At 25.2% G+C, this 25,681-nt stretch overlaps 5 protein-coding genes across 5 annotated transcripts; all 5 read right to left on the bottom strand.

Moving 5' to 3' along the window:
• Nucleotides 1-1,756: 1,756 nt before the first annotated feature.
• LOC108768853 (peptidyl-prolyl cis-trans isomerase CYP19-3) lies at nucleotides 1,757-4,832 on the bottom strand. Its single transcript, XM_018519498.1, has 5 exons — nucleotides 4,621-4,832; nucleotides 4,217-4,410; nucleotides 3,883-4,095; nucleotides 3,422-3,698; nucleotides 1,757-1,946 (listed from the first exon to the last, which is right to left on the bottom strand). The coding sequence occupies exons 1-5, from the start codon at nucleotides 4,813-4,815 to the stop codon at nucleotides 1,833-1,835; spliced, it is 993 nt and encodes a 330-aa protein (XP_018375000.1). The 5' UTR covers nucleotides 4,816-4,832; the 3' UTR covers nucleotides 1,757-1,832.
• Nucleotides 4,833-9,124: 4,292 nt separating this feature from the next.
• Nucleotides 9,125-10,034, bottom strand: LOC108768521 (uncharacterized). The gene is made up of 4 exons (XM_018518975.1): nucleotides 9,840-10,034; nucleotides 9,550-9,618; nucleotides 9,322-9,411; nucleotides 9,125-9,205 (listed from the first exon to the last, which is right to left on the bottom strand). The coding sequence occupies exons 1-4, from the start codon at nucleotides 10,032-10,034 to the stop codon at nucleotides 9,125-9,127; spliced, it is 435 nt and encodes a 144-aa protein (XP_018374477.1).
• Nucleotides 10,035-15,414: 5,380 nt separating this feature from the next.
• Nucleotides 15,415-17,342, bottom strand: LOC108768514 (uncharacterized). The gene is made up of 5 exons (XM_018518968.1): nucleotides 17,338-17,342; nucleotides 15,977-16,229; nucleotides 15,770-15,838; nucleotides 15,569-15,658; nucleotides 15,415-15,474 (listed from the first exon to the last, which is right to left on the bottom strand). The coding sequence occupies exons 1-5, from the start codon at nucleotides 17,340-17,342 to the stop codon at nucleotides 15,415-15,417; spliced, it is 477 nt and encodes a 158-aa protein (XP_018374470.1).
• Nucleotides 17,343-18,609: 1,267 nt separating this feature from the next.
• Nucleotides 18,610-19,421, bottom strand: LOC108768508 (uncharacterized). The gene is made up of 4 exons (XM_018518955.1): nucleotides 19,233-19,421; nucleotides 18,957-19,025; nucleotides 18,761-18,850; nucleotides 18,610-18,669 (listed from the first exon to the last, which is right to left on the bottom strand). The coding sequence occupies exons 1-4, from the start codon at nucleotides 19,419-19,421 to the stop codon at nucleotides 18,610-18,612; spliced, it is 408 nt and encodes a 135-aa protein (XP_018374457.1).
• A 4,702-nt stretch (nucleotides 19,422-24,123) lies between these two features.
• LOC108768503 (uncharacterized) lies at nucleotides 24,124-24,894 on the bottom strand. Its single transcript, XM_018518951.1, has 4 exons — nucleotides 24,706-24,894; nucleotides 24,487-24,555; nucleotides 24,288-24,377; nucleotides 24,124-24,183 (listed from the first exon to the last, which is right to left on the bottom strand). The coding sequence occupies exons 1-4, from the start codon at nucleotides 24,892-24,894 to the stop codon at nucleotides 24,124-24,126; spliced, it is 408 nt and encodes a 135-aa protein (XP_018374453.1).
• Nucleotides 24,895-25,681: the final 787 nt, after the last annotated feature.

Genomic DNA, 25,681 nt, shown 5'->3' with positions numbered 1-25,681 from the left:
CTATGGCAAAAATTCACGAATTGCGGTTCGAATTAATTGACCATCCACCGTATTCACCAGATCTGGCCCCCAGCGACATTTTTCTGTTTCCTAGGCTCAAAGTTTGACTCGGAGGACAGAAATTTTCATCGAACGAGGAGGTCATCGCATCTGTAGACTCCTATTTTGCAAAGCAAGACGCTCAGTATTATTTGAATAGATTAAAGGGGTGGGAGCATCGCTGGAAAAAATGTATCGACTTGAAAGGAGACTGGAAAAATAAAATTGAATTTGACTGAAAAATTACTTGTTTCTATGTTAGGCTCAAACCTTTTCAGACGACCCTCGTATATCTATTATATATTTTTTGTTCTTTTGTATAAAAGTGTAGTATGAGAAATTGAATTGTTTATATATAATTATAGGTATATAATTATATATATAACTTATATATACACAAATAATTTTTTTACATTTCTCCAAACTTGATTTTTTATAAAAGAAACAATACAAAAATTACACATTTTAAATTATTTTTTATATTTTTTTATTATTATTATTTTGTTCTTATACAAAATATTAATTTTACAGAAAAGAATGTATAAATATATATAGATACATTTTATATATAATTACATATGTTTGTATATGTTTATATTTATATCTTATGCATATATTTATACATAAAAATTTTTTATTGGATTTCTTTGAACATTGCTTACAACACTTCGTACGTCTAAGAAAATTAGCAATAATATATAATTCCATTACCGAATTAGAAAATATATTCTTTTATTAAATAATTAAAGTTTTTAAACCAATTTAAACACCTTATCTCAAATTTCTTATGTCAACTTGACCATAAATTTTGTTAAAGCAAAAATGAGGTTTACTTACTCTTTTCTTTTCCACGAATGTTCTAGTTTGTTCATCAATCAAGATTATAATCAAACTGTAACGCGAGTTTCAAAATTGCACACATGACCTGTATTTAAAACGGCACTGCGTGTATAGGTACTATCAATTTAATTTATGTCTCAATTTATATCTGTTTATTTGTTTTTTCTTGTTGATCAACTGAACGCGTATTTGTCTCCGCAACTTTATTTATTTTTATATTTTCTATAGAATACGTGACCATGTTATAAAATGGATATTTTAACGTTGCACGCGAGAAACTTGTGTATATACATATAATGAAAGATATTTGATTAAAAACTGGAGAAAAATTCAGAGAAGTCTCATCAGTACGTGTTAGGAAGCCCTCATCTATACTAATGTTATTTTTAATATCAAACTTTGTATTCAACTTTATCCATTTAGGATTCTAATTAATTAATAAAGTTAATCAAATATGAATACTAAACACAGATATTTGTTATATTACGAGCGAGGGGTACATTCATAATGAATATCTATATAAAATTTTATTGCGTCTGCGAATCGATTTTTTTTTATAGCTTGGAATACGTATAAAATGCAATTAAATGATTGATATTCAGTAAATGAATTATGAAGGAAAGTAAATTCTAGCAAAAGCTATTTAAAAGATTTTTTTTATTATTATCGTATTCAAAAGAATAGATTTTTTTATAATTGTGCCGCACATTTTATTTGACATCTATTTATAAAATGGAATTTATTATTTATTTTTTAATCACGCTCGTAGAGTTTTGACAAAAGGACGTTAAAGTTATGGTTATTAATATACACAGAAATGTTACAATTATTAATGCACAGAGTTTTTCACAAATATGTATTATTAATTCATATTTATGAAAAAAATTTTATTTTTACATAATTTTAATATTATGATTTTACGCGTGATTTTATGTGAAGATAATGCAGTTTGTTCATATTTGTAACATAGATGATGCTTCGTATGCGCTTTTCGTCGACAGGACTCCGCAATTTAACACAATCACCGACTTCATTGGCTTTCCGGTCTTTGTACCAAATCCCTCGATCTGTTTAATCGTAGCAGACATAAATCATGGCAGTTTACCACTCTGCGGTCAAATTTGAACGCGATAATTAAAGCTCTCGTAAAACGATATTGAACGATACAATAGAAATAAAGTTTTTTATTACCTGCAGAATATGGAACATATTTCTCTCTCTCTCTCTCTCTCTCTCTCTCATTTATTCTATTCGCGATATTTTTAGAATAATTTTTACTAATGTTCACATGTTGTAATATATGTTAATTTATATTTAAGAATAACAGATATATAAAAAATAAATTTAATAATTTAACATTCTCAAATTTTGAATATAAAAATTAATCTATGATATGAAATTAAAATTCATTTTTATTTTCATGTGATGATTATCGTTGATATTAAAAGTCAATAAGTTTAGTAATAAAATATAAAATAGAAATTATAAAATAATAAATTATAAAATGATATATAATATTATTCTGTTTTACATTAAATATAATACAATAAACTAAAATGTAAATGAATTAATTTTTAGTAGAATATTCTCATTAGAGAAAAGAAAAATCGAAACTTGTTTTCGTATATAATTTGCAAATTCTTCGTTAGATGGCGACACACATTCTATTGACATTACATAATCAATAAACATAAAGTTCCAAGTTACGATAAAATCTCTCATTTATACGCATCCAGATAATGTGTGCTTGTATCAATATAATATCATGTATTATATTGTTTAAATAAAAAAAGAATACATGATTGATCATTAAAGCTTACATTACAACCGCAATTCATCTTATATGTACATATTTTTATATATTTTAGTAAAAAAAAAGAAACATTTAATTATTTTGTAAAAATTATTTAGCATAGTTATTTAAGTTAAGTTTAAGTATTCCGAGCTTATAACACACTGCGGAAATAACGTTTCGTATTGTACCGATACATATCATACAATCATTATTTATATTTACATGAAATTTTTGTAAATAATAATGCGAAATATTGAAAAAAGTCGAAATGAAATTTAACTAAAGAAAAAGAGATATATAACAATAAAGAAACAACACTTACAGATTTGTACGGATTTCTATCAAGTAAAATAAGCTGAAACTCAATCTTTTTTTGTTTAACAGAAAAAACATAATTGATTAAATAAAATTATGAGATTATTGTATATTAATTTTAGAATCGTTTACATACTTTCTAAATTTAATATGCGTAATAGATAATCAAACTGATTCAATTTCGTTAAAATTGAACATTGAAACGCAAAATGAAACAAATTTTTGTGATAATATACATATATTTAATTGTAGTGTAATTTTCTATAGAATACTATTTATTCGTGATACAAAATTTTTTTTATTTATAAAAAATATTAAGAAAATTAATTTCTTTTCTGTTAGCAAGTCGGTCTATATAACTAATTAATAAACAGTGTTTGATGTAATGGCATTATTGTAGAAGAAATGTTATTCAAGTAAAGTTCGAATTACCTTGTAGATGTTGTTCATTCCGTCTATTACTTGACCAAAAACAGTCTTATTTTCGTTTAGAGTTCTCAAACATTTAAATGTGAGATTAAATTTGGAGTCCGTTTTGCCGTTATCATTGTCGCAAGTAGATAGAATGCCGGGTCCTGTATGACGTAGATTAGAGCTTTCCTTGTCAAATGAGTCACCGTATATAGAAGTACCGCCGGTACCATTAAACTTCGTAACATCTCCTCCTTGACACCAGTAGCCAGAGACAATACGATAAAATGGGGTGTATCTGCGTAAATTATAATTTTTATATGAAATGTTTTCAAAAATTTTAGACTTAATAACATACTTTTAAAAAAATGTTGGATAAATTTGAATTTTGAGTCAATCTCAAGCATGACTATTACCTATGTATCTATATAATTAATTTCTTTTTCATATAATATATGTATAATATAACATAATTTATGCACTTGTACGATAACCCATTCACTCCACGACAGAAAGCTGCAAAGTTCTCACATGTACGTGGTGCGATACTGTCATAGAGTTCAAATACTATACGTCCTAATTTCTGATTTTCTTCTTTAAGTCCAATGTCGAAGAAACATTTTGTTTGACTTTTCTCAGCTAATTGTTTTCGTATATCTAACACAGTAGACAATTTTTTAATTATTGAAATGTATCTGCATAATATAGAAAGATATGTAGAAATTTCATTGCAAAATGTAAAAGTAAAAGTGTGAACTAAAGTACTACAAAATTTTACTACAAAATTTTATTTCTGAATATTATTAATTAGATAACCTTGCACGGTGCTCTACTGCTTCATGCATTCTCTTCCACTTTTTCACTAACGCACGGGCGGGGTATTGACTTTCTGCTTGACAGATTTTTTTTAGTATAATTTTATTGTTTTGCATAATTATATTGTTTCTACGCTCTTGATCTTCAAATTTCGATTTATATTTGACATCCGGCATCCAGCAATCTACAGGCCCCTAAAAATAAAACAAACGATTAATATTGTCACGTTTTATTTGTGCTTATCTTATTTAGATTAATATTGCCTAAAAATAAATGAAATATTGAACAATTTTATATAATATTAAGAAATATATACAATAAATGCATCAGTAATTGTTTTTATTAATAAATATACAACATATATAAGATTATATTAGTTTAAAGTAAGATATGACACTACTAACCCCTAATCGATGAATTATGTTTATCTTCTTCAATAGTTTTATATTTTCTTGATCTATTTGTTTAACTCGTACTGCATCTTGTTGTAAATCATGAGCTTTCAAATAAACAGATACATTGAAATGTGGAGGTTTGTTATCAATTTTCGATACAATGCGCACATGATGAGGTTTCATGCTATGCTTTTTATTACTCATAATAATATTAAATTCAGATAAAATTTAATTTTTATTATATAGTTTTAGAAAAATATTTGTTGTGGAAGTTTATACTGATATTATCATTTTTACATTAATTTGATTTGTAGTATTATTTGGAGTGAATTTATAACCAAAATTTATGAAAATCTCCATTTACACGACATTATATGAATTGATGCAATGTTCAGATAATTATTATTATGTAACATTCGGATTGAATTTAATGGTGAGTTAATGATGTTCTCTAACAATATGCTTTGAGAGAGATATAAATAAGCATAATAATATTTATTATATAATAAACTTATATTCATAAAAGCTGACATTAATGAGCTTATCTGGTTATGTGTAATTTATTAATTAAATTATTAATTACATCTGTTTATTTCTTTTGTTAGATTCAACATCCAATTAGAATTAAATTATCTCAGGTAATAATTCACGCAATGTACATGAAACAAATAGAGTTATTTTTCTTTATTATGGGCATTATTATTTTTCAATAACAATTTATATTTTTTGTGCATATAATAAAATATATAAAACTGCTTTTATGAAAGAAAAAATTATTGCAATAATGAAAAAGATGAAATAAGACGTAAAAATGATATGAAAGATTTTATATTTTGCATTTTCTGTAAAAGAATATTAATCCTCAGCAAGAATATATAAATATTATTTAAAAATATTAAATTTTATTTAAAAAGGTATATCACATACTGAATGTTAAATCAATATTACTAAAACATTCTTTTATGTATATCGTATTTAGCTATAATTTTTCCATGCATGCTTGAATCTATCTATTTGTATTAATATAATTCCAAGTGTCAGAATAGATTCGGAATACTAGAAAAAAGAAATTAGAATTGATATTGATGATTAGTATGTAGCTATGTTTGAATAATGAATAATTAATAACACACTTTGTAAAGGAATTTATATCCAAATTGGAAAAGTCTAAGCCCGCAAAACTTCAATGGCGCTTGTGTTACTTGCAATAAAAATTGTAAGATCTGCATTAAGAACATAGACAATTTAATTGTTGCTTTTTAGTTTGTGTTGAAACTTAAATTAAATTTTAATTTAGATAGTAACATCTTTTAATATTATATTGAAACTTACATTTTCACGTATTTCCACATCGCAAGAGAAATATAATATGTTACATATAACGTTACCTGTCGCATTTGCCTAAAATTGGAACTAATGTTATTTACAATTTTGTAAAATTTAGCATTAGTTAGCAATCATACAATCACTGAAAGCAAATTATAATAAATGTTTGAATTTGTATATAAAGAATTGATACCTTTGCACTAACTGTCTCGCACATATAATTAATCAGGACAATTCTAGAGATATACCAAGATAGCCATAATATGATTATAGTGACGACTAAAATTCTTTTATTAGTTACATAACATCTGATAAATATTGCAGTAAAAAGTTCACGGAAAAACTCCGCTATGAAACCGAAATAACATACCATCTTCCAAGTCATTTGTATTTCGAATATTGAGTTTATTTCGCGAGATATTTTCTGTAACTCCAAATGAAGATGTCTGCGTAAATATGATAAATTTTATTAAGCTAAATCATCATAAGCAATAATTACATTTATATTTACATTATGATCCAAGTCATATGTTTACTGCTTGGAAGTTGGCGTTGTTGTGAATGTAACATAGGACTTTCCCATGCTCGCTTTATTCCACATATATTCTCTGTTGTTAATTTATGTAGATGTTTGTTGATTTGATCAAATTTCAATCCTAAGTATCTAATGTAGAAGAGATTTAGCGAATGGTGCACAGAAATATATATAAATAAAGTAACCGAATCTTATATGGCCTAGTACTTTATTACGCTTTATTCGCTATTTGTTTTGTAGATAATTTCACGATGAATTCAACAGATAGCACTAACAAATCGTGCAGACTGTCCGTTTAATTCGATTGTATCAGTTTATTATTGCTCAGTTTATTCTGTAATTGTCAGCAAAGAAAAATGCAAAATGTTGTAGTTGTGACATTTCGTAGAATAAGTAATTGCCTTTTATAACTATAATTTTAATTCACTTGCTAAACGTGAAAATAATTAGACAAATAAATAATTCAATTGTTTGTAAAATAATACACTTTATGTATCAATAAACACGTCAGTGTGTTAATAAACTTATAATATTATAAAAGTAAGTTTGTGGATCACTTTATTTTCTATTCTTATAATATTTTTTTACAAAAAAGAAACAAACATGTACTTAGGTCACATTGAGTACATGTGTACCTAAATACTACTTTTATTTTAAATCTTCACGGTATGTAACAAATCTTTGAAATATGTCTTATAATTTAATGATCAGTAAGGTTGTCTCTTTTAAATCTAATATCAGTTTTCAATTCAGTAAAAAATTTTTTTTTAATCGCAAAATTTAGATACATCATATATAATTCGGTTATCTTATAAATCGTAAAAGTTTCTTAAAAATCTTAATTTTTCTTAAACATCAAATTAATTTATGTATAGATAGCTAAAATAATTTGTGTATATAATTGAGATAATTTCTACATTATAAAAAGATTTACCAACCCAAGAATGTTTGCAAAAATCAGATCGTCAATGATATTGATATCGGGACAATAGTTTAGCATAAGCGTTGCATAGATAGATGTTAGAGAATCATGCATATCTCGCCATCGTATGTAATCGCAATAGTTCAATAACGAAACTATTATAGACCACCCTAAAACAGTCCACATTGTTCTTTTATTTAATTTCTGGTAATCCGTTATTGTTCCGAGTTTCCTTAATGTATCATCCACAACATCGAGCTTCTTTAAACAGTTTCTAAGTTTCTATGCAAAAAATTGAATATAATTCATAAACGTTATCTGTCTAAAAATTTGATGTGTTTATACGTAAAGATGTAATTATGTTGTTATTTAAAAAATGCCCCATTTTTCTAAAATAATTATTGTATTAAATAAAATGAGTTAAATAAAATTAAAGAAGCAATAACATTATTGGAAATGTTACGAAAAGAAATCTGTTAATAATTTATACATTATACATATTTTTATATTCACTTTTATTATAAAATTCCATAAAATTAAAAAAAAAATAATATTGTGAAACTGTATAAATGAATCAAGAATTTAAAATTACTTTATATGAAAATAATTTATATAATATAATTGAGAGAGATAAAAAATTAATTACGTGTATATTTTAGTATTTAATATTTTCTTACCTTATCATAATATATTCCAAGAAAAATTGATAACAAAACTGTAAAAATATTCAATGAAACATAAATAATATAATCGGCGGATTCATCAGGTATATAAGATATCCCTTTATCTATCACGAAAAAACAATAAACCGACCACAGTAGTGGAATATAGAGGAGACTGAACCAAAGTTTTGGATATCCCGCGGAAATCTCGATAATCCTCAAACCGCATAATGAACTGATTAACAAGAGTGGCGATAAAACAGTTCGTATGCTTTCCGTCATGGTAGATTTCAAACTATATTTTTCTTACCGATCAATGGACGACAATATAGTAGATCTCTATAATTATAATTGCTGCACTTATACATATTAGAATAATCGATCTACTAAATTTTACATTGCAAGAAAACAGGGCAACTGTTAAGTTTCTTGCTCGTTTCCATTCAAAATGAAAGTTTATGGAATAAAACGAATAATTAATGACACAAAAATCGATTTTGGTAATACATTTATTCTTTTTTCATTTTAACGATTTTACAGTAAAGTTATATGTATTTAGAAACTTAAAAAATAAAAAATGTATATGAAATAAAATGAAATACAACGTATGTTTCAGTAATTGATATCAAAATATAACGTAATAACGAAATAATTTAAATGTTTATATCGTTTTATTTTGTTTTTGATTGGTATATTTTTACGTTCATTATATGTGTAATATTTTTTTGATACTTTATATGAATGCATGTATTGAAATGACTATGATCTTTAATTTGATCAGTTCATAGAAGTGATATTTTTTAAATATATGAAATTATCTTTGTAAGGAAAATTATTACGAATGAATAAATGTAAAAGAAGCTGATAAAACACTAACATTTAAAAAGATAAAATAAAAAATTAGTTCTATAATATGTATATACTTATATTATGAAAAATTAATCTTATTGTTAGAAGTAACTGCCAATAGTATAACTGCTAAATATTAAAAAATATTTATCAAAAGTTTGTAAATTATATATCGAATATTACGCCCATTAGATATTTAAATGTTGTTTGTACATCACATTAGTTATTATTTTCTAAATATTTATTGCTTATATATGTTTGTGTATATATTACTAATAGGGTCGAAATAGAAGCGAAGAACTAAAAAAAATAATAATAAATTTATTATTTAGATATTTAAGAATTAATTTTTTTAGATACTTTTTACATAAAAATTAATTGTAAGTATAATAAGTTATACAACCATTACAACGTACCCCATAAAGGAATTTAAAACCAAACTGGAAAAGTCCAAGTCCATAGAATCTAAGTGGCGATTGAACTATTTGTAGCGAAAACTGTAAAATCTGTATTAATACATATATAATATTAATATAATAAATCATAATAAATCGTAATTTTCACATTTATAGTTTCTTGTTTTTATTTTAATTTAAATAAAAGTTATTGTTTTAATAGAAAAAACATTCAACTTGAAAACTTACGTTTTCGTAAATTTCAGTATCGTAAGTAAGATACGATAATTTATTTATAAAATTTCCTGTTGCATTTGCCTAAAATTGGAACTAATTTTATAAAATTTCCTGTTGCATTTGTTTAAAATTGGAATTAAAAAAATAGTAATAATTTATTAATGTAAAAAACTTAATATTATTTACTAAACTTAATATTATATAAAAAACTTAATATTATTTACAATTCGCAAGTTATTGAAATATAATTCTACGTGTAAATAAGTACTTTAAAAAAATTTTTGTATATAGTATTGATATACCTTGGTGCTAACTCTTTCACATACATAATTAATGAGAAGGAGTCTGAAGATATATATAAAAAGCCAGACTATAAGTACAGTAACGTAAAGTATCTCGTTATTTATAATTCCATAATTTTTATTATATGCGAGGCAGAAAATTTGTCTCAAAATCGCTGCTATGCAAGCAAAATAACATCCCATTTCAAGAGTCATTTGTGTCCCAAATATACAGTCTGTTTCACGAGATATTTTACGTAATTCCGAATGAAGATGCCTGTTAAATGTAATATTTATCTTATCGTGCAATGTAACTGTGATTAATTGAATTTACATAAATGTTCTTACATCATAATCCATATTTTGTTACATTTTATTATATATTTGTTTTTTGAAATTTTTTGAAATTTGGGTTTATATGAATGTAACATGGAATTTTTCCAAGCTAATTTTATTCTATATTTGTCATCTTCTGATAATTCCTTAAGGTACTCATTAATTTGATCGAACTTTAATCCTATATATCTAAATATGTAAATCATTAGTGAATAAAAAGATTAAGAAGTATATATAAATATACTTCCTATATATATATATATATTGTATACTACATATATATATATATAAGAGTTAGGAAGTATATATAGTTGTTGAAGACAAATTTTTTATATCATTTTAAGACGAAAAGTCTAATACAAACATGTCGAAGCTATAATAGTTTTCAAATGGTAAGAGTAAAAATTACGAGTATTAAAGAGTTTAAAAATTACGAATGACGGAGACAGCATTTCGTGCACTCAGGACAAGATGGTCAGTGTAAAGATATTAAATTTGGTTATTGTCAAAAACATGAAGTTCGAAGGAAGCACATTCACACTGACCATCTTATCATCTCTAAGCGCAAAATAAAATTTTAGCCATCATTCGTCATTTTTAAACTCTTTCCATTTAAAAAATCAGTTTCGACATTTTGGTATTAAACATTCCGCCTCAAAATGTTACAAAGAATCTATCTTTAAAAGGAAGGGCTATGTTTGCCTACAAAACGATTGCCTACAGCTTCGTTTGCACACAGCGTATTGCACACACGACAATATTGTCATGTGTGCAATGTGCTGTGTGCAATACACTGTGTGCAATATTGTCGTGTGTGCAATGTGCTGTGTGCAATATTGTCGTATGTACAATACGCTGTGTGCAATATTGTCGTGTGTGCAATACGCTGTATGCAATATTGTCATGTGTGCAATACGCTATGTGCAAACGAAGCTGTAAGCAATCGTTTTGTAGGCAAACGGGATCTTGCCTCTTTAAAGTATTTATCATCAGTGATAGGACATCCTGTAAATTCTTTATATACTTTTTATAAAAATTAGGAAGCATATATATTTTTTACATAAAAATGTTAACTAACCCAGGAATAATGACAATTATTAAATCGCCAATGCAAAGAATATAAATGCAATAATTGCGTATAAAAGGAATAACTATAGATGGTAAAATATCTGTATTATTTCCTTTTATAATATAACTCTCCAAATAAGTTAACAATATAATTATCACAGACGATCCCAAAGTAAAGCATATTATTTTCATCTTGAACTTGTGATAATTTGTTGTTTTTCCAAGTTTTTTCAATGTGTCATCCACAATAACGAGTTTCTTAATACAATTTCTAAATGTCTGATGCAAAGAAATAAAGTAAAGAAAATATATATTATGATTTGTATTTATCGATTTTGAGAGAGAGAGAGAGAGAGAGAGAGAGAGAGATGAATATTATTTTTATAAATTGTTTCTTTAAATAAATACAAACGATTTCTTCTTAGATAATTCTTAGATTACATATGAGTCAAAATTGACAAATTCAAATTTATAAAAGACTTCTACAAGACATATACATTTTTAAATAAATTTTTTTTTCGAGTTCTGGTATCCACCATTTTGAATTTGTCAGTGACATTAGACTTGTATTTAGTGGTCTAAGAAATCCTTAGGTTTTTATAATTAAACATAATTGAATGCTGTTTGGTAAATCGTTAATGACAAAAAATTAGCAGTTTTTCCATAATAGACCTCATATTTAATCATAAATATCTCATTAATCGTAGGCAATACTAAAAATCTTTTGAGGGCTAAGACTCGAGAGATTGCACCAATGTTACTTTAATTTTAAACAAGGTTTAAAGGAGATTCTCGCTACTTCATAGTCAATAGACAGTTTATTCATAATAATACGTAAAACAATTAAAATAATGGAATAAAAAGATTACTAACAATATCTTATGCCATTATACATAATTATTGTTAATTTTATATGTGTTAAATATTTTCAAAAAAAATAAAAATTATAAGATGTTCATTTGATATATATACGTCGTCCATTTGACATATATTCTAGTTTTTTTTTTATTGACGAATATAAATTTCTTGTAAACTGTACGAGCAGTTTAAATGGAACTTTACGATAACAAACTTAAGTAATTACTTTATAATTATAACAATTTTTTAATTGCTGTCTTATACGCAAGTATCTCAATTTAAAAGAGAATAACTACAGAATTAGGTTATACCTTCAATGTATAATGTAAAATTCTATAAATTTGGAATTAAATATTTTTAAAATGGTACGGTAAAAGTCAATGAAATTTTTTCTAGATATTATTGATATTATTAATATTTGTATTACATGTATATTATAGACATGTCTTATATTTCATCAAACGCGAGAACCTCCTTAAAATTCTTTTCCTTTCTGTCTCTCTATCGACTTTAAAAAAAGAAAGAGAAATTTTTAAGCTTCGCTTAAAGTCAAAAAATAACGTGCAATCGGGCCTAAAAATTCGAAGAACATATCTCATTTTGATTGTAATAAAACTTCTTTAGCACGTTACATATTGTTTAGCACATTACATAATTATAATTAATACAAAGTACCTGAAAATGTTTTTTATAACTTTGATTGCGAATTTCTTAAAATTGTGACTTGATTGAGCAATTTGGAAATCGGATTTATATTCAGTATCCACATAAAAATTATAGGAAATTACTTGTCTCGTTCTAGTAAAAAAAGTCACATTTTTTTGTCGAACAATGTATTCAGACAAATATTTTTTGCTGTATTTCTTACCTTATCGTAATACATTCCAATAGCAAATGATATCATCGTCGTAAAAATATGTATTCCAACGCAAATACGATATTCAGTAGAATAATGAGTTATATGAGATATTGAATATATTATAAAAAAATAATAAAACACCCATAGTAGCAATAGGTATAAAAAATTGTACCATTGTTTTTGATCACCTACAGGAAATTTGACTCTTAAACCACACACATAACTAATAATTAGTAATGGCGACAACATTTCTTGAATGCTCTTTGTCATAGCGTATGTCTCCGTAATTATGAACTGCTCTTTGCAGATAACTTTGTAAACTAACGATGGATCTTTATAATTCACTATACTTACGTAAATGTATGATGAAATAATCGATATGCTGAATTTTCTATATAGCAAACTATCCTCTAAACAGAACTGGATAAATTTGTGTTTTCACACGAAGCAGATACATTTATAATACAAATATCGATGTTATTTAGTGATAATGTTTAGTGGTTGTTTTTTTAAATAATTTTTGTTCTTTATTTTTTTACTCTTAGTACTGTATAGTGTCAATGGCTATTATTAATAAACAATTATATTTTTATAATAATAACACATCTCTACTTACCTTATCATGATATTATTACCTTTTTACCATATCATGGTATAACAAACACGATTGTCAATAAGGTTGTGTCAGTAAGGTAAACAATTTCAGCGAATAGCACATATGGTACTCGATGGAATTTCATTTATTAAAAGAAGATATTAAAGTGCTGATGTCAAAAGATTATAATAAATCGACCAAATGAGCAATATATAAAAAAGACTGAACTACAATTTTAAGTAATTTCTACATAAACTAGCAATTCTTAAACTAAACACATAACTGATTATTATTAGGAGTGATGTTAAAATTGTTCGAATACTTTTAGTCATTGTACGGTTGTATTTTCATCAAAACTGCAATTCTGACAAGATAATTGTATACATACAGTAGCATGGTAATGATATAGAATTTTTTAATTTTTATTACGACACCTTATGGATATTAAAGTAACCAATCCATTAAAGTTTACGCGACGTATCGAGCGAAATAGAATGTGGGGTATTGTACCTGTGTCTTACATAAAATAGGGAAAAGGGGGGTAAGACGACGAAGAGAGTAAGATAACGAATTATTAATTTTTTAAAGATAATAATAGATGAAAAGCAGATGCTTTATAACTCATTAAAGGCTTTAGATAATAATACATAATCTCTTATAGTTTGAATTCAATCCGACTACAAAAATAGATAATATATTAAGAAATGTGTTTCGGGGGATGCATTCACTTGTAATTTTGCAGTATTTGTATATAAGGAATGACATAATTATAGTAAATACTTTCATTTTTTTTTTAAATTGCAATATTGTATAACTAAAAACATACAATAACGTATTAATATTTTTTTATTTTTCGTATTATAATGGCTCTATTAATTAAATAAAATTATACGGTAACTGTGGGTAAGATGACGAATGTCGTGTACGAGTAAGCAGACGCTCTCTGGAGGTAGATTGTAGGTTATGTACTACATGACCACGCGTGACATTTTCGCAACTCAAATAATAAATAATTTGATGCTTATGGTTCAAATCTTTCTTCCCACAATACGTAGTGAGAAATAACAATGGAATCGATGTCGAATCGACGTCTTAAATTGATTTTTCGTCATCTTATTAAGAGTTATCTTACCCACATATGGGGGCAAGATAACGAAATTGAAATGTCCTTAAAAAAATTAAATTTTTAAGAATTGTAATTTATTTAACAACTTTATAATTTTTACAAATGATAACTAAGACTGTAGTGAACTTGAAAAAAAATAAATCAGTCTCTTTACCTCATCACAGAAATTAGGAAAAATCGACAATACTTAAGGTCGTCATCTTACCCCCCTTTCCCCTAAATATATCTTTATAATAAAAATACAAAAAAATATTGTTTTAATATTCTTTATGTTTTATTTAGACATTTGCAGTGCTGTAGCAGGATTAAAAAATATTATTAAACATCATGTGACAGATGTTAGTCACAGTTATAATTATTATATTATTACTATACATATATGTAATTATAATAGATTACACATATATAAATATCATAATTAAACATTAAAGCGCTGTTTTTGTTTCAGTAAAAATCATGTTATTTTATTTAGGTTACATTAAAAATATATTATATATAAGGAATGATTCTCTATTAAAAATGAAAGAGTTGTAGAAAGATATATAATTCAATTATATAGGAAAATATATCTTTTGCAGACAGATGTTATTGTAATAAACTTTTTCAATTATTAATTTTTTCCCATAATTTCAATATTGGAATATCAAATCATCCATGATACGTAGAAGATATTGTGTAACATAAATTAGACCATATAAATTGCTTATTATTAAAAATATTTTTTATGAATTCTGTTATGTTTTGTTAAAATTAATTACTTATTTACGTGCGCTTGTATTACAATAACTAAAACGGTTGCAATAGACATGATAAACTAAAAATAAAGATAACATATATAAGTTTTCATCTTAAGTATTTATCATGACTTATTATTTCTAGTATGCAATTAGATAATAAATATAACATACCCTGTAAAGAAATTTGGAGCCAAATTGGAAAAATCCAATTCCATAGAATCTAAGAGGCTCATAAGTCATTTGTAATGAAAATTGTGAAATCTGTATTATTACAATACATTACTATTAATGCATATTTTGTTAGCGTTTGTACTAAATTTGACATTTAATGTTTTTTTAAATAAAATTTAGTTAACTTATTTTAAGACTTACGATTTCACGAACTTCAACGTCAAAAGTAGTATATGATAATTTATTTAATAAATATCCTGTTGCATCAGCCTAAAATTGGAATGTGTTGAAACAAAATTGAAGTTATTTCTAATTTAGGAATTTAAAGGTGTCACTAGTACTAGTACTTTTTATTAAAAATAAATTTTAAATTAATAACATTTAAAAAGTTTAAGTTAAAATGAATACCTTGGTGCTGACTGTTTCGCACACATAATTAATGAGTAGAAATTTGCTAACGTTATGAAAAAGCAAGAATAAATATAGGACTGCACACAGTATATTATTAGATTTCACGTAATTATCAGTAAGTATTGCAGAGAAAATTATACGTAAGTCAATCACTATCCAATTAAAATAACATGCCATTTTAAAAGTCATTTGTGTCCCAAATATTGAGTCTACCTCTCGGGATAGTTTGCGCAACTCTAAATGAAGATGTCTGTAATACCAAATTATACAAGATAAAATTGCTGTAGTTAATAGAACTTATCTAAATTAATAAAATTGTCTTACAAAATTATCCATATGATGTAGTCATTTCTTGGAATTTCCAAAAATCTTCGTCGATAGGAATGTATCATGGAATTTTCCCAAGCTGGTTTTATTGCATGTTTATTATTTTTTGTTAAATTCTGAATGAGTTCATTAACTTGATCAAACTTCAATCCTATGTATCTTAATATAAAGAGTCATTGAATATAAAATCGTTATTTACAAATAGTGTATTGTATCGAAAATTTTAAGAACACTTCAAAAACTGTGAGATATTTATGAATGATAATTTAGTTGTATTACATATATAACTGTATTATAAAGTATTATAAACATATTATGACCGTGTAAAAAGATACTAACCCAAGAATACTTGCATTAGTCAAATCATCGACGACATTAATGTGAAAAGAGTAGTTTAGTAAAAAGATAAAAAGCATAGCTGTTACAATGTCACAATTGTGTTCAACTTTTAAAAATAAAGCTGAGCTACAATTCATTAATATAACTATCATGGACCATCCTAAGACAAGCCATAGAGTTTTTGCATGTAGTTTGTCATAATTTGTCACTATTCCAAGTTTATGCAGTGTATTGTCGATAATATCGAGCTTTTTCAAGCAGTTTTTAAATTTCTGTCGGGAAGATGCAAGTAGAATAGATGAAATAAATGAATAATATTATTATTTATCTGAAAATTTGACAACATTATTGCAGCTTATACATCTAATAATACCTTTATTGCATTTTTAGTCATTATTGTATAATTAATTTATATCTGTATATACTATAAATTAATATAATATTAATACATAATTGTATTAGTAACATATGTAGAAAAAAATTTGATGTAAAAAATGCAAAATAATATGCACAGAAAGATTTTATGATTTAATGTAATTTAAACAATAAGAATTTTTTTATGTAATTATCTTCATGTCTTTGTACTTCGTTAAATGTCAAGTTAAAAAATTTATAATTATTTTGAGTATTGTAGCTATGTAGATATGCACTCATAATTATTGCTGATAATTGAAAATATTATATCTACTTACCTCATTATGATATATTCCAAATACGATCGATAACAAGGTTGTAAACAATTCCAACAAATAGCAAATGTGATATTCGGTACTGGTATAAAATTTGAGATAAGGTATTAATACTGACATTAAAAGAAAATAATAAATTACCCAAATTGTCAGCATATATAAGAGACTAAACCACAATTTCGCGTGACCTAGAGGTAGATTGGTGAGTCTTAAACTAAAAATGTAACTAATCATCAGGAGTGGCATTAAAATTGTTCGAATACTTCGATTCATTCTGCACACCGTTGCTATTTCAAACTGTTCGTCGTCTTTTACTGACTTCATACATGCAACAGTAAAGCTACGTAATCTTTGTAATTTCTATTAAGGTACTTATAAATATTAGGTAATCAATCTACTAAAATTTATGTAACACGATTAAAGCAGATGATAGATAAAGTACTTCTTTACGTATGAACAAATATGTTCACATAATACTAATATAGTACTTGATATTTTCATTTTCTCTTTTTTTAATCGGAGCATTTATATAATGATGCAACGTAAACATATTTTCAAATAGCACAGATATATTTTAATCACAATTACAGCTGTAATAAATATATTATATACAAATACCATAAATAATGTAATGACAAAAATTGTTTTTTGTTATGATAAAAATTATATTATTTAATTAATAATTACATAAAAATTGTATACAAAGAATAATTCTCTTTATAAACAGAATTGAGGAAATATAAAATCGATATAAAAACATAATAAGAAATATTCATTGTTTACTTTGTACAACATATAAAGTTATAATATTATGAACTATGTTTTATAAATTGTGCATTAAATATTATTATTTATTACGAACTACATTTTATGAGCTATTATAATTTAATGACAATATATGTTTACTTATTTCCATTCTCTTGTATTGCTGTAGCTAAAACTGTTGCAATATGTAGAGAATATCAAAAAAAGTTTCATGTAAAAAATGATTCTTTTGATAATGAAAAGAATCTTACAAAGACAGAATCGATACAACAACATGTTAAATATTTATTATTTATCTTCTTATTGCATAACATGCATGTATTATCTAAATATCTATCAATTACTTTTCAGTTATATCAATTTTTTTTTCAGTACTTATAGTATACAGATATATAATCACGGAAGATGTCGTATAAAGCATTTGATAAACCACATTATATATTATCATTAAATACTACATTATATTATAGATTATTTTTTATAAAATCTGCTATAATCTGATAAAAAAGTTTACTTATTTGCTTGCGCTTGTAATATTATAACTAAAACGGTCATAATAGACATGATGAACTAAAAATAAATACAGAGTGTGTAAGTTCTTTTTTAAATATACGTCATGAATTTGATTATAGTATGCAATTGTGTAAAAAGTATAACGTACCCTGTGCAGAAATTTGAAGCCAAACTGAAAAAATCCAATTCCACAAAATTTAAGTGGCGCATAAGTCATTTGTAATAAAAAGTGTGAAATCTGTGTATATTAATACAGTTATTATTAATATGGATTTTTTATATTTACTTAAATATTATATAATATTTATTTTAATATATTTCAACAAATTTATTTTAAAACTTACGATTTCACGAATTTCTACATCATAAGTGGAATATGACAACCTATTTAATAAATCTGATGTATTACTTGCCTAAAATTATAATTTGTCGAATATAATTAATATTGATGAGAAACTAAAACTAAAAAATATTTGAAATATATAATCTAAAATATAATTAAATAATTAGATTTTATATGACAATATATATATGTTATTTTATATATTAGATATTACTAAATTAAGCATTATTTAATTAAAATTTTAAATTAATTTTTAAAAATTAAATATAAAGAATACCTTAGTGGTAACAGTTTCGCACATATAATTAATGAGCACAAATTTAAAAACGTTGTGGCAAAACCAGATTAAGCTAACGAAGACAGGTATAATTTTAGATATTATGTAACTGTCGATGAAGATTACGTATAGAATTATACGTAAATCAAGTATTATCCAACCAAAATAGCATATCATTTTAATAGTCATTTGTATTCCAAACACTGAATTCATTTCATGGGATATTTTGCGCAATTCTAAGTGTAGATATCTGTATGTGCATATATAAATACAAAGTTTTATATATTCCATGTATATACTAATTATAAACATTATTTTTTTGTGATTATGACATTTTATGACACTGCAATATAATTTATATAAAACGTCTTACATAACGATCCACGTTATGCACTTGTTGCTTAGTGATTTCGAAAATCTGTGTTGGTGAGAATTTATCATAGAATTTTCCCAAGCTCGTTTTACTTCATGTTTATTATTTTTCATTAAGTTATGAAGATGTTTATTAACTTGATCAAATTTTAATCCTGTGTATCTATATATAAATAAAATATATCGTTATTTGCAAATAGCTGCTATATTGTATAGAAATTTTTTAAAGTATTTTAGTAATTATAAAATTTTTTGAATCATAATTTAGTTTTATTATTATTAAGATAAAAACATAACGGTATATGTAAAAAAAGGGTATACCAACTCGAGAATACTTGCAGTAGTCAAATCATCGACAAAATTAATATGAAAGCAGTAGTTTCGAAAAAATATATAAAATATGGTTCTTGCATAATTCTGGTTATATACATCTTTTGCATACAAGGCTGTACTGCAAACTGTTAATATAATCATTATTAACCATCCTAAGACAAACCATATTGTTTTTTTGTGTAGTTTGTCATAGTCTGTCATAATTCCTAATTTAAGCAAAGTGTTGTCGACAATATCGAGCTTCTTCAGACAGTTCTGGAATTTCTATCACAGGAAGATAAAATAATTATTATCCAAAAATGTGGTAATATTATTGAGCATATATATTTAATAGTATATATTTTATAATTCAAGAAAATATAAAGATTTTTAATTCTATTCTTTTATAAAACATTTCTTATATAATATAAATTAATTATTTTATTAGATATTTAGAAAAAAGGAATTTATCATACACACTATGTTAATATGTGCGGGATTTTGTGTTTATATAACAGTTTTTATTAGTGAGAGAGAGAGGGAGAGAGAGAGAGAGAGAGAGAGAGAGAGAGAGAGAGAGAGAGAGAGAGAGAGAGAGAATAGATGTATAACTTTTATAACCTTTCAATTATAAGCCTTATATATTTTTTATCTGTTGTAATTGCATATGTTCGAAATTGCTAATTATTAATAACTGTATGTATTACAGTTTACAATATTAATTTAATTTTCTTACCACTACATATATTTTAATATCTCCTTACCTTATCGTGATATATACCAAATATGATTGACAATATAGTCGTGATAACTTCTAATCGATAGCAAATGTGCTGCTCGATGGAAACAAACTTATTAAACGACGATATTAATGCAGATTTTGAGAGGAAACAGTAAATTGACCAAACTAGTATCATGTATAGAATGTTAAACCATAATCTTGAATAATTAGATGAATTGTCAATTCTCAAACCTAACATGTAACTAATCATTAAAAATGGCTTTAAAATTGTTCGAATACCAGTGATCATCGCTCACACGATCTCTATTTCAAACTGTCTTTTTATTGACTATGTTGGTTGCATAGGTTATATCGAAGAGTAAAGATAGCGCATCTTTGTAATTTTAATCAGGCACTTATGGATATTAAAGTAAATAGTCTAGTACTTATGTATCACTATTTATTGAAATTAAATTAATGAAGAATATATTTTTTCTTTAAAACAAATACATAATAAATAAATATAATAGAAATATTATTTGTAATATTTTTATGTGTTTTATACTTATTTTATATTTATGATATTTTTGTTTATTTAGAATGTCTCAAAATTCGTGACTCAAAATATAACAAGAGAGTTCTCAAAAAAATAAAAAAATTCAAAACATATAAAACAGGAGTTACGAGCCAAAATAATATATTTGTAACAATGTTCAAAATAATTATAAACAAAATATTAACGCTTTTAATAAAATTAAATTATAATAAAACGGCTCAATTGATAAAAATTTAAAACATATAAACCCGGAGCTACGAGACAATAATATATTTGTAACAAAGTTCAAAATAATTATAAACAAAACGTTTCGGCCTACCATGAGGTTATCTTCAAGTTGTTAATACAAAATTAAATTATAGAATGAGTCCGCACATAATTTAATTTTGTATAACTTGAAGATGACCTCATGGTAGGTCGAAACGTTTTGTTTATAATTATTTTGAACATTGTTACAAATATATTATTTTGGCTCGTAGCTCCTGTTTTATATATTTTGAATTTTTATCAATTAAGCCATTTTATTATAATTTTAATAAAAAAATTATTTGTAAATTTTTATTTTAGCAGCAATATTTGAGATAACAAGGGTTTAAATATGATTAATTGTAGACTATGTGACGGTCATATATCCATGAGTCACGGTGCGTATGATGTAGGTATTAGTGAGCGCTGATCAGCGCACACTTCAGCTCGTTCAATATTATCTTATATGCTCACTTGTAATCATCTAAAAATCTAAACACACTCTGTAATTTTTAATCCCTATTTAAATCCTTATTTCTCAGAAATTGCTAAAATAAAAATTTACAAATAAATTTATATTAAATTTTTTGAAAACTGTGTTGCTATAGAGTATTTTAAATCTTGAATTTTTGGACACTCTGTATAATGCTATTATATAATACATATTTGAAAATATTATTATATAGCATGAGATAGTATGAATATTAATTGAAGCATGCCATGGCAGAATATAATAAATGCCATTCTTTAAATTTTTTAGAAGAAAGAAAAGACATTTCTTGAAAATTACCATTTCAAAAATTCTATAAGAAATTGTCGCAATAGTTAAAGATATGAGCAATCTATATCTGTAAAATTTGTGAATCAAGTAATTTGAATTCAAAATTTGTATTAAATTTGTTAAATATTCTAAACTATTTAAGTTCAAATAAAAATATAATTCAAAATGTTGTAAGTTCAAATAAATATGTCAATTATACAATGTATTTACAATGTTTTAAGTTGCACAACTCATTTTTCTTTGATTGTAATAGCACTTTTCATGTTAAATATTGGTATGTGATAAAATACAGAACTTACAACGCTTTCATACAATAAAACGCATTGGTTCTATTGATTATAACAATGATTGATACATTGTTATATTATTAAATTATATAATATAATATATATTTGATAAAGTAAATATAATATATATTTGATAAAAGTTTCTTGGTAGTCAATAAATTAAAAAAAAATGCGTTCAATGATATTAGGAAAACTATATATAAGAAAACTTTATGTAAAAAATGAGTTTTTCTAATCCGGAAATAGTCATCTACGGTATTTTTATACTCAAGGGGTGATAAAATGTGAATTGTTGCAAAATATTGTTTTATATGGATATTTATTAATACACTTTTTTATATCTTATTACTTATTTCCCATGAACTTTCAATAATATACAATTACGTTCTAAACTCGCAATAAAACAATGTTATATTAATTAAAGTCTTCATTCTCCAGACATACCTACTAAACATAATAAACTGTTTAACGTTTATTCTGTTTAATATTTGTTTTTCTATTTACTTTTATCAGAAAATTGTGAATAAATATATATCCAAAATGTTTTCAAATATGAATAAGTTGAAAAATGAGTAATATATGATATTTTGATAATAATGATATTAGTTGGAGTTTTATAATAATTCACAGGTCAATTTTTTTATTTTATATAAAAAATTCAGATTGCTATTTTTGGATTTATAATGAAAAGAATTAAAAACAAAATTGATAAATAACATTAAGAAATATTCTTTCATTTATCTCATTTATTGCATAAAGATACGACCTAAATACATTGCTAGCCAGAGAGATACAAAAAAGTGAAATCACATTTTTTCTTGTTATTTTAGCATTCAGAAAATAAGGTGGTAAGTCTATATTTTTAATTTGTTTATTTAAAGTTGCATACGTTATTAAAGTACATTAATATGTGCATTTTTTGAGCTGTTATTTATTAAGTTTGGTTAGGAATTGTTGAAGTAATCGTATTTCATACCGAGTCAGATCGCGGCGGGCAACTGTAAGCGTTTTGAAATGCGAACAATTATCCATCTTCCATATACTGTGTGACTAACACTAATTTTTTCGTTTCTTCTTGGCATTATTATTTTATTTTGCCGTTTTATTTCGCTAAAGTCTATATGTGCATTATTATTATATTAGTTTTATATTTTTTCTTAATACATATATGTATATTTAAAATATATTTAATATATATTTATATTGCAATATAATGAATATATTTTCTGATTTCTCTTTGTGAACATTCTACAATTTATTCATTTCTTACGACTTTTGTTTTGCGCACAATTACCCGACGCGCAAGAAATTTTTTCGCTTTTCGGTTTTTTCCTTTTGGTTAAATACAACCTTATTGAACGAAAATCTGTTCGATATGAGGATACATAATGATAGAAGAATGTTTATAGTTTCTATTTCCATATTTATATCGCTTTAAACTTGGTAAACCATTCCAGGGCAATAAATTTCTCTTAGGTGCTCACAGTTCTCCCACTTTCCTCTACATACAACGTATTTTATAAATTGTAATGTGTTGTACATATTATCATATGTTTTTTGTATATATTATCATTAAAGTATTTTTTATGAACTTTGCCTTAATTTGATAAAAATTGTTACTTATTTGCTTGTGCTTGTATTATTATAACTAAAACAGTCACAAGAGATGTGATAAACTAAAAATAAAGACAATTTGTAAGTTCTTTTTAAAATATTTGTCCACGAACTTGATTATTTGTAGTACTATTTGTAATTTAATTATGTAATAAATATAACATACCTTATGAAGAAATTTGAAACCAAATTGGAAAAGTCCGATTCCACAGAATCTAAGGGGCGTATGAATTATTCGCAATAAAAATTGTGAAATCTATATAAAAAGTGTATTACTTTTAATGCAGATCTTGTTGATTTTATATTTACTTGTACGTTTAATATGCACTTTAACAATATCTTAACGAATTTATTGTTAAACTTACGATTTCACGAATTTCAACATCACAAGTGGTACATGATAATCTATTTAATAAATTTGCTGTTGCGTTTGCCTGAAATTGTAATTTGTTTAATGTCATTAAAGAATGCATCTTAATGAAACTTCTAATTTAATTTTAAGTTAAGATGTCAAAATAATAATCTTTACATTGTTATCAATTATAAACACTTTTTTAATTAATGTTTTCTAAAATTTAATCTACCTTAATACTGACTGTTTCGCACATATAATTAAAAAGCAGGAATTTGAAAATGTGATGTGATAAGTAGAATGACGTTATGATGATAGCCATTATTTTAGATTTTTCATAATTGTCGATAATTATTGTATTGAAAAGTTCGCGCAAGTCAATTATTATCCAAATAAAATAGTATGCCATTTTGGTAGTCATTTGGATCCCAAATATTGAGTTTATATCACTGGATATTTTGCGTAATTCTAAGTAAAGATGTCTGGACAAACATAAATGTTCAGTTTTATTTCATGTATATTGTTATTTATGAATGTTAATTTTTTCCCATGATGTTACCGCTACTAATAAAATTTAGATAAAATTTCTTACATAATAATCCACGTTATACATTTATTACTTAGTGGTTTCGAAAATCTGTGTTGGTGATGACATATCCGAGGATTTTCCCAAGCCCGTGTTATTTCGTGTTTTTGATTCTTTATTAAATTCCGAAGGTGTTCATTGATTTCGTCAAACTTCAATCCTATGTATCTAAATATAAAAAGAATAGATGGGAAATGAAATTAATCGAAACGGTAGCTTTATTTTATAAGTACTTTTAAAACTTTCACTTTAGAAATTGTAAAATATTTATGCATTACACTTTAATTTTATGTACATCAATAACTATACAGTTATTTATACAGGGTATTTAGAACTTAAATGTTAAAACTTTGGGAGCGTGTAGGGGATCGATAAACTAAGAAAAAAAAGTTCTGTAAAAATATGCTCGTTTTTGTTTTGTTTTGGAGAAAATTGCAAAAAAGACAAAACGTAGTTGCTTCGTTCTCGTACTGCTTCTGAAGTATTATGGCGCGTTCACACCTTGACAGAAAAGCAGAAAGCGGAAAAGCAGCAGCCAATCAGAACTTGCGCTGGTAGTCGACAATTTCGGTTTTTTGTACTACTTACTACCAACGCGATTGGTCACTGCTTTTCCGCTTTC

Source organism: Trachymyrmex cornetzi, unplaced genomic scaffold, assembly GCF_001594075.2.
Source record: "Trachymyrmex cornetzi isolate Tcor2-1 unplaced genomic scaffold, Tcor1.1 scaffold122, whole genome shotgun sequence".
Taxonomy (NCBI): domain Eukaryota; kingdom Metazoa; phylum Arthropoda; class Insecta; order Hymenoptera; family Formicidae; genus Trachymyrmex; species Trachymyrmex cornetzi.
The sequence above is the reverse complement of the archived record's forward strand: the minus strand, read 5'-3'. Positions and strand labels throughout refer to the sequence as shown.

Bases quoted from the DNA above. Each gene is read 5' to 3' on its own strand.
- LOC108768853 (XM_018519498.1), bottom strand. From the start codon at position 4,815: ATGAGTAATAAAAAGCATAGCATGAAACCTCATCATGTGCGCATTGTA. The intron at 4,096-4,216 runs GTTATCTAATTA...TATATTATGCAG, and splicing joins GCAGTAGAGCACCGTGCAAG to ATACATTTCAATAATTAAAA. The intron at 1,947-3,421 runs GTAATTCGAACT...ACGATTAAACAG, and splicing joins GAATGAACAACATCTACAAG to ATCGAGGGATTTGGTACAAA.
- LOC108768521 (XM_018518975.1), bottom strand. From the start codon at position 10,034: ATGACTCTTGAAATGGGATGTTATTTTGCTTGCATAGCAGCGATTTTG. The intron at 9,412-9,549 runs GTAAGTTTTCAA...GTATTAATACAG, and splicing joins ATACTGAAATTTACGAAAAC to ATTTTACAGTTTTCGCTACA. The intron at 9,206-9,321 runs GTACGTTGTAAT...TATTTTTTTTAG, and splicing joins GTTTTAAATTCCTTTATGGG to TTCTTCGCTTCTATTTCGAC.
- LOC108768514 (XM_018518968.1), bottom strand. The intron at 15,839-15,976 runs GTATTCATTTTA...TTCCAATTTTAG, and splicing joins GCGAAACAGTCAGCACCAAG to GCTGATGCAACAGGATATTT. The intron at 15,659-15,769 runs GTAAGTCTTAAA...GTAATAATACAG, and splicing joins ACGTTGAAGTTCGTGAAATC to ATTTCACAATTTTCATTACA.
- LOC108768508 (XM_018518955.1), bottom strand. From the start codon at position 19,421: ATGACTATTAAAATGATATGCTATTTTGGTTGGATAATACTTGATTTA. The intron at 19,026-19,232 runs GTATTCTTTATA...TTATAATTTTAG, and splicing joins GCGAAACTGTTACCACTAAG to GCAAGTAATACATCAGATTT. The intron at 18,851-18,956 runs GTAAGTTTTAAA...TAATATACACAG, and splicing joins ATGTAGAAATTCGTGAAATC to ATTTCACACTTTTTATTACA.
- LOC108768503 (XM_018518951.1), bottom strand. From the start codon at position 24,894: ATGACTACCAAAATGGCATACTATTTTATTTGGATAATAATTGACTTG. The intron at 24,556-24,705 runs GTAGATTAAATT...TTACAATTTCAG, and splicing joins GCGAAACAGTCAGTATTAAG to GCAAACGCAACAGCAAATTT. The intron at 24,184-24,287 runs GTATGTTATATT...CTTTATTTTTAG, and splicing joins GTTTCAAATTTCTTCATAAG to TTTATCACATCTCTTGTGAC.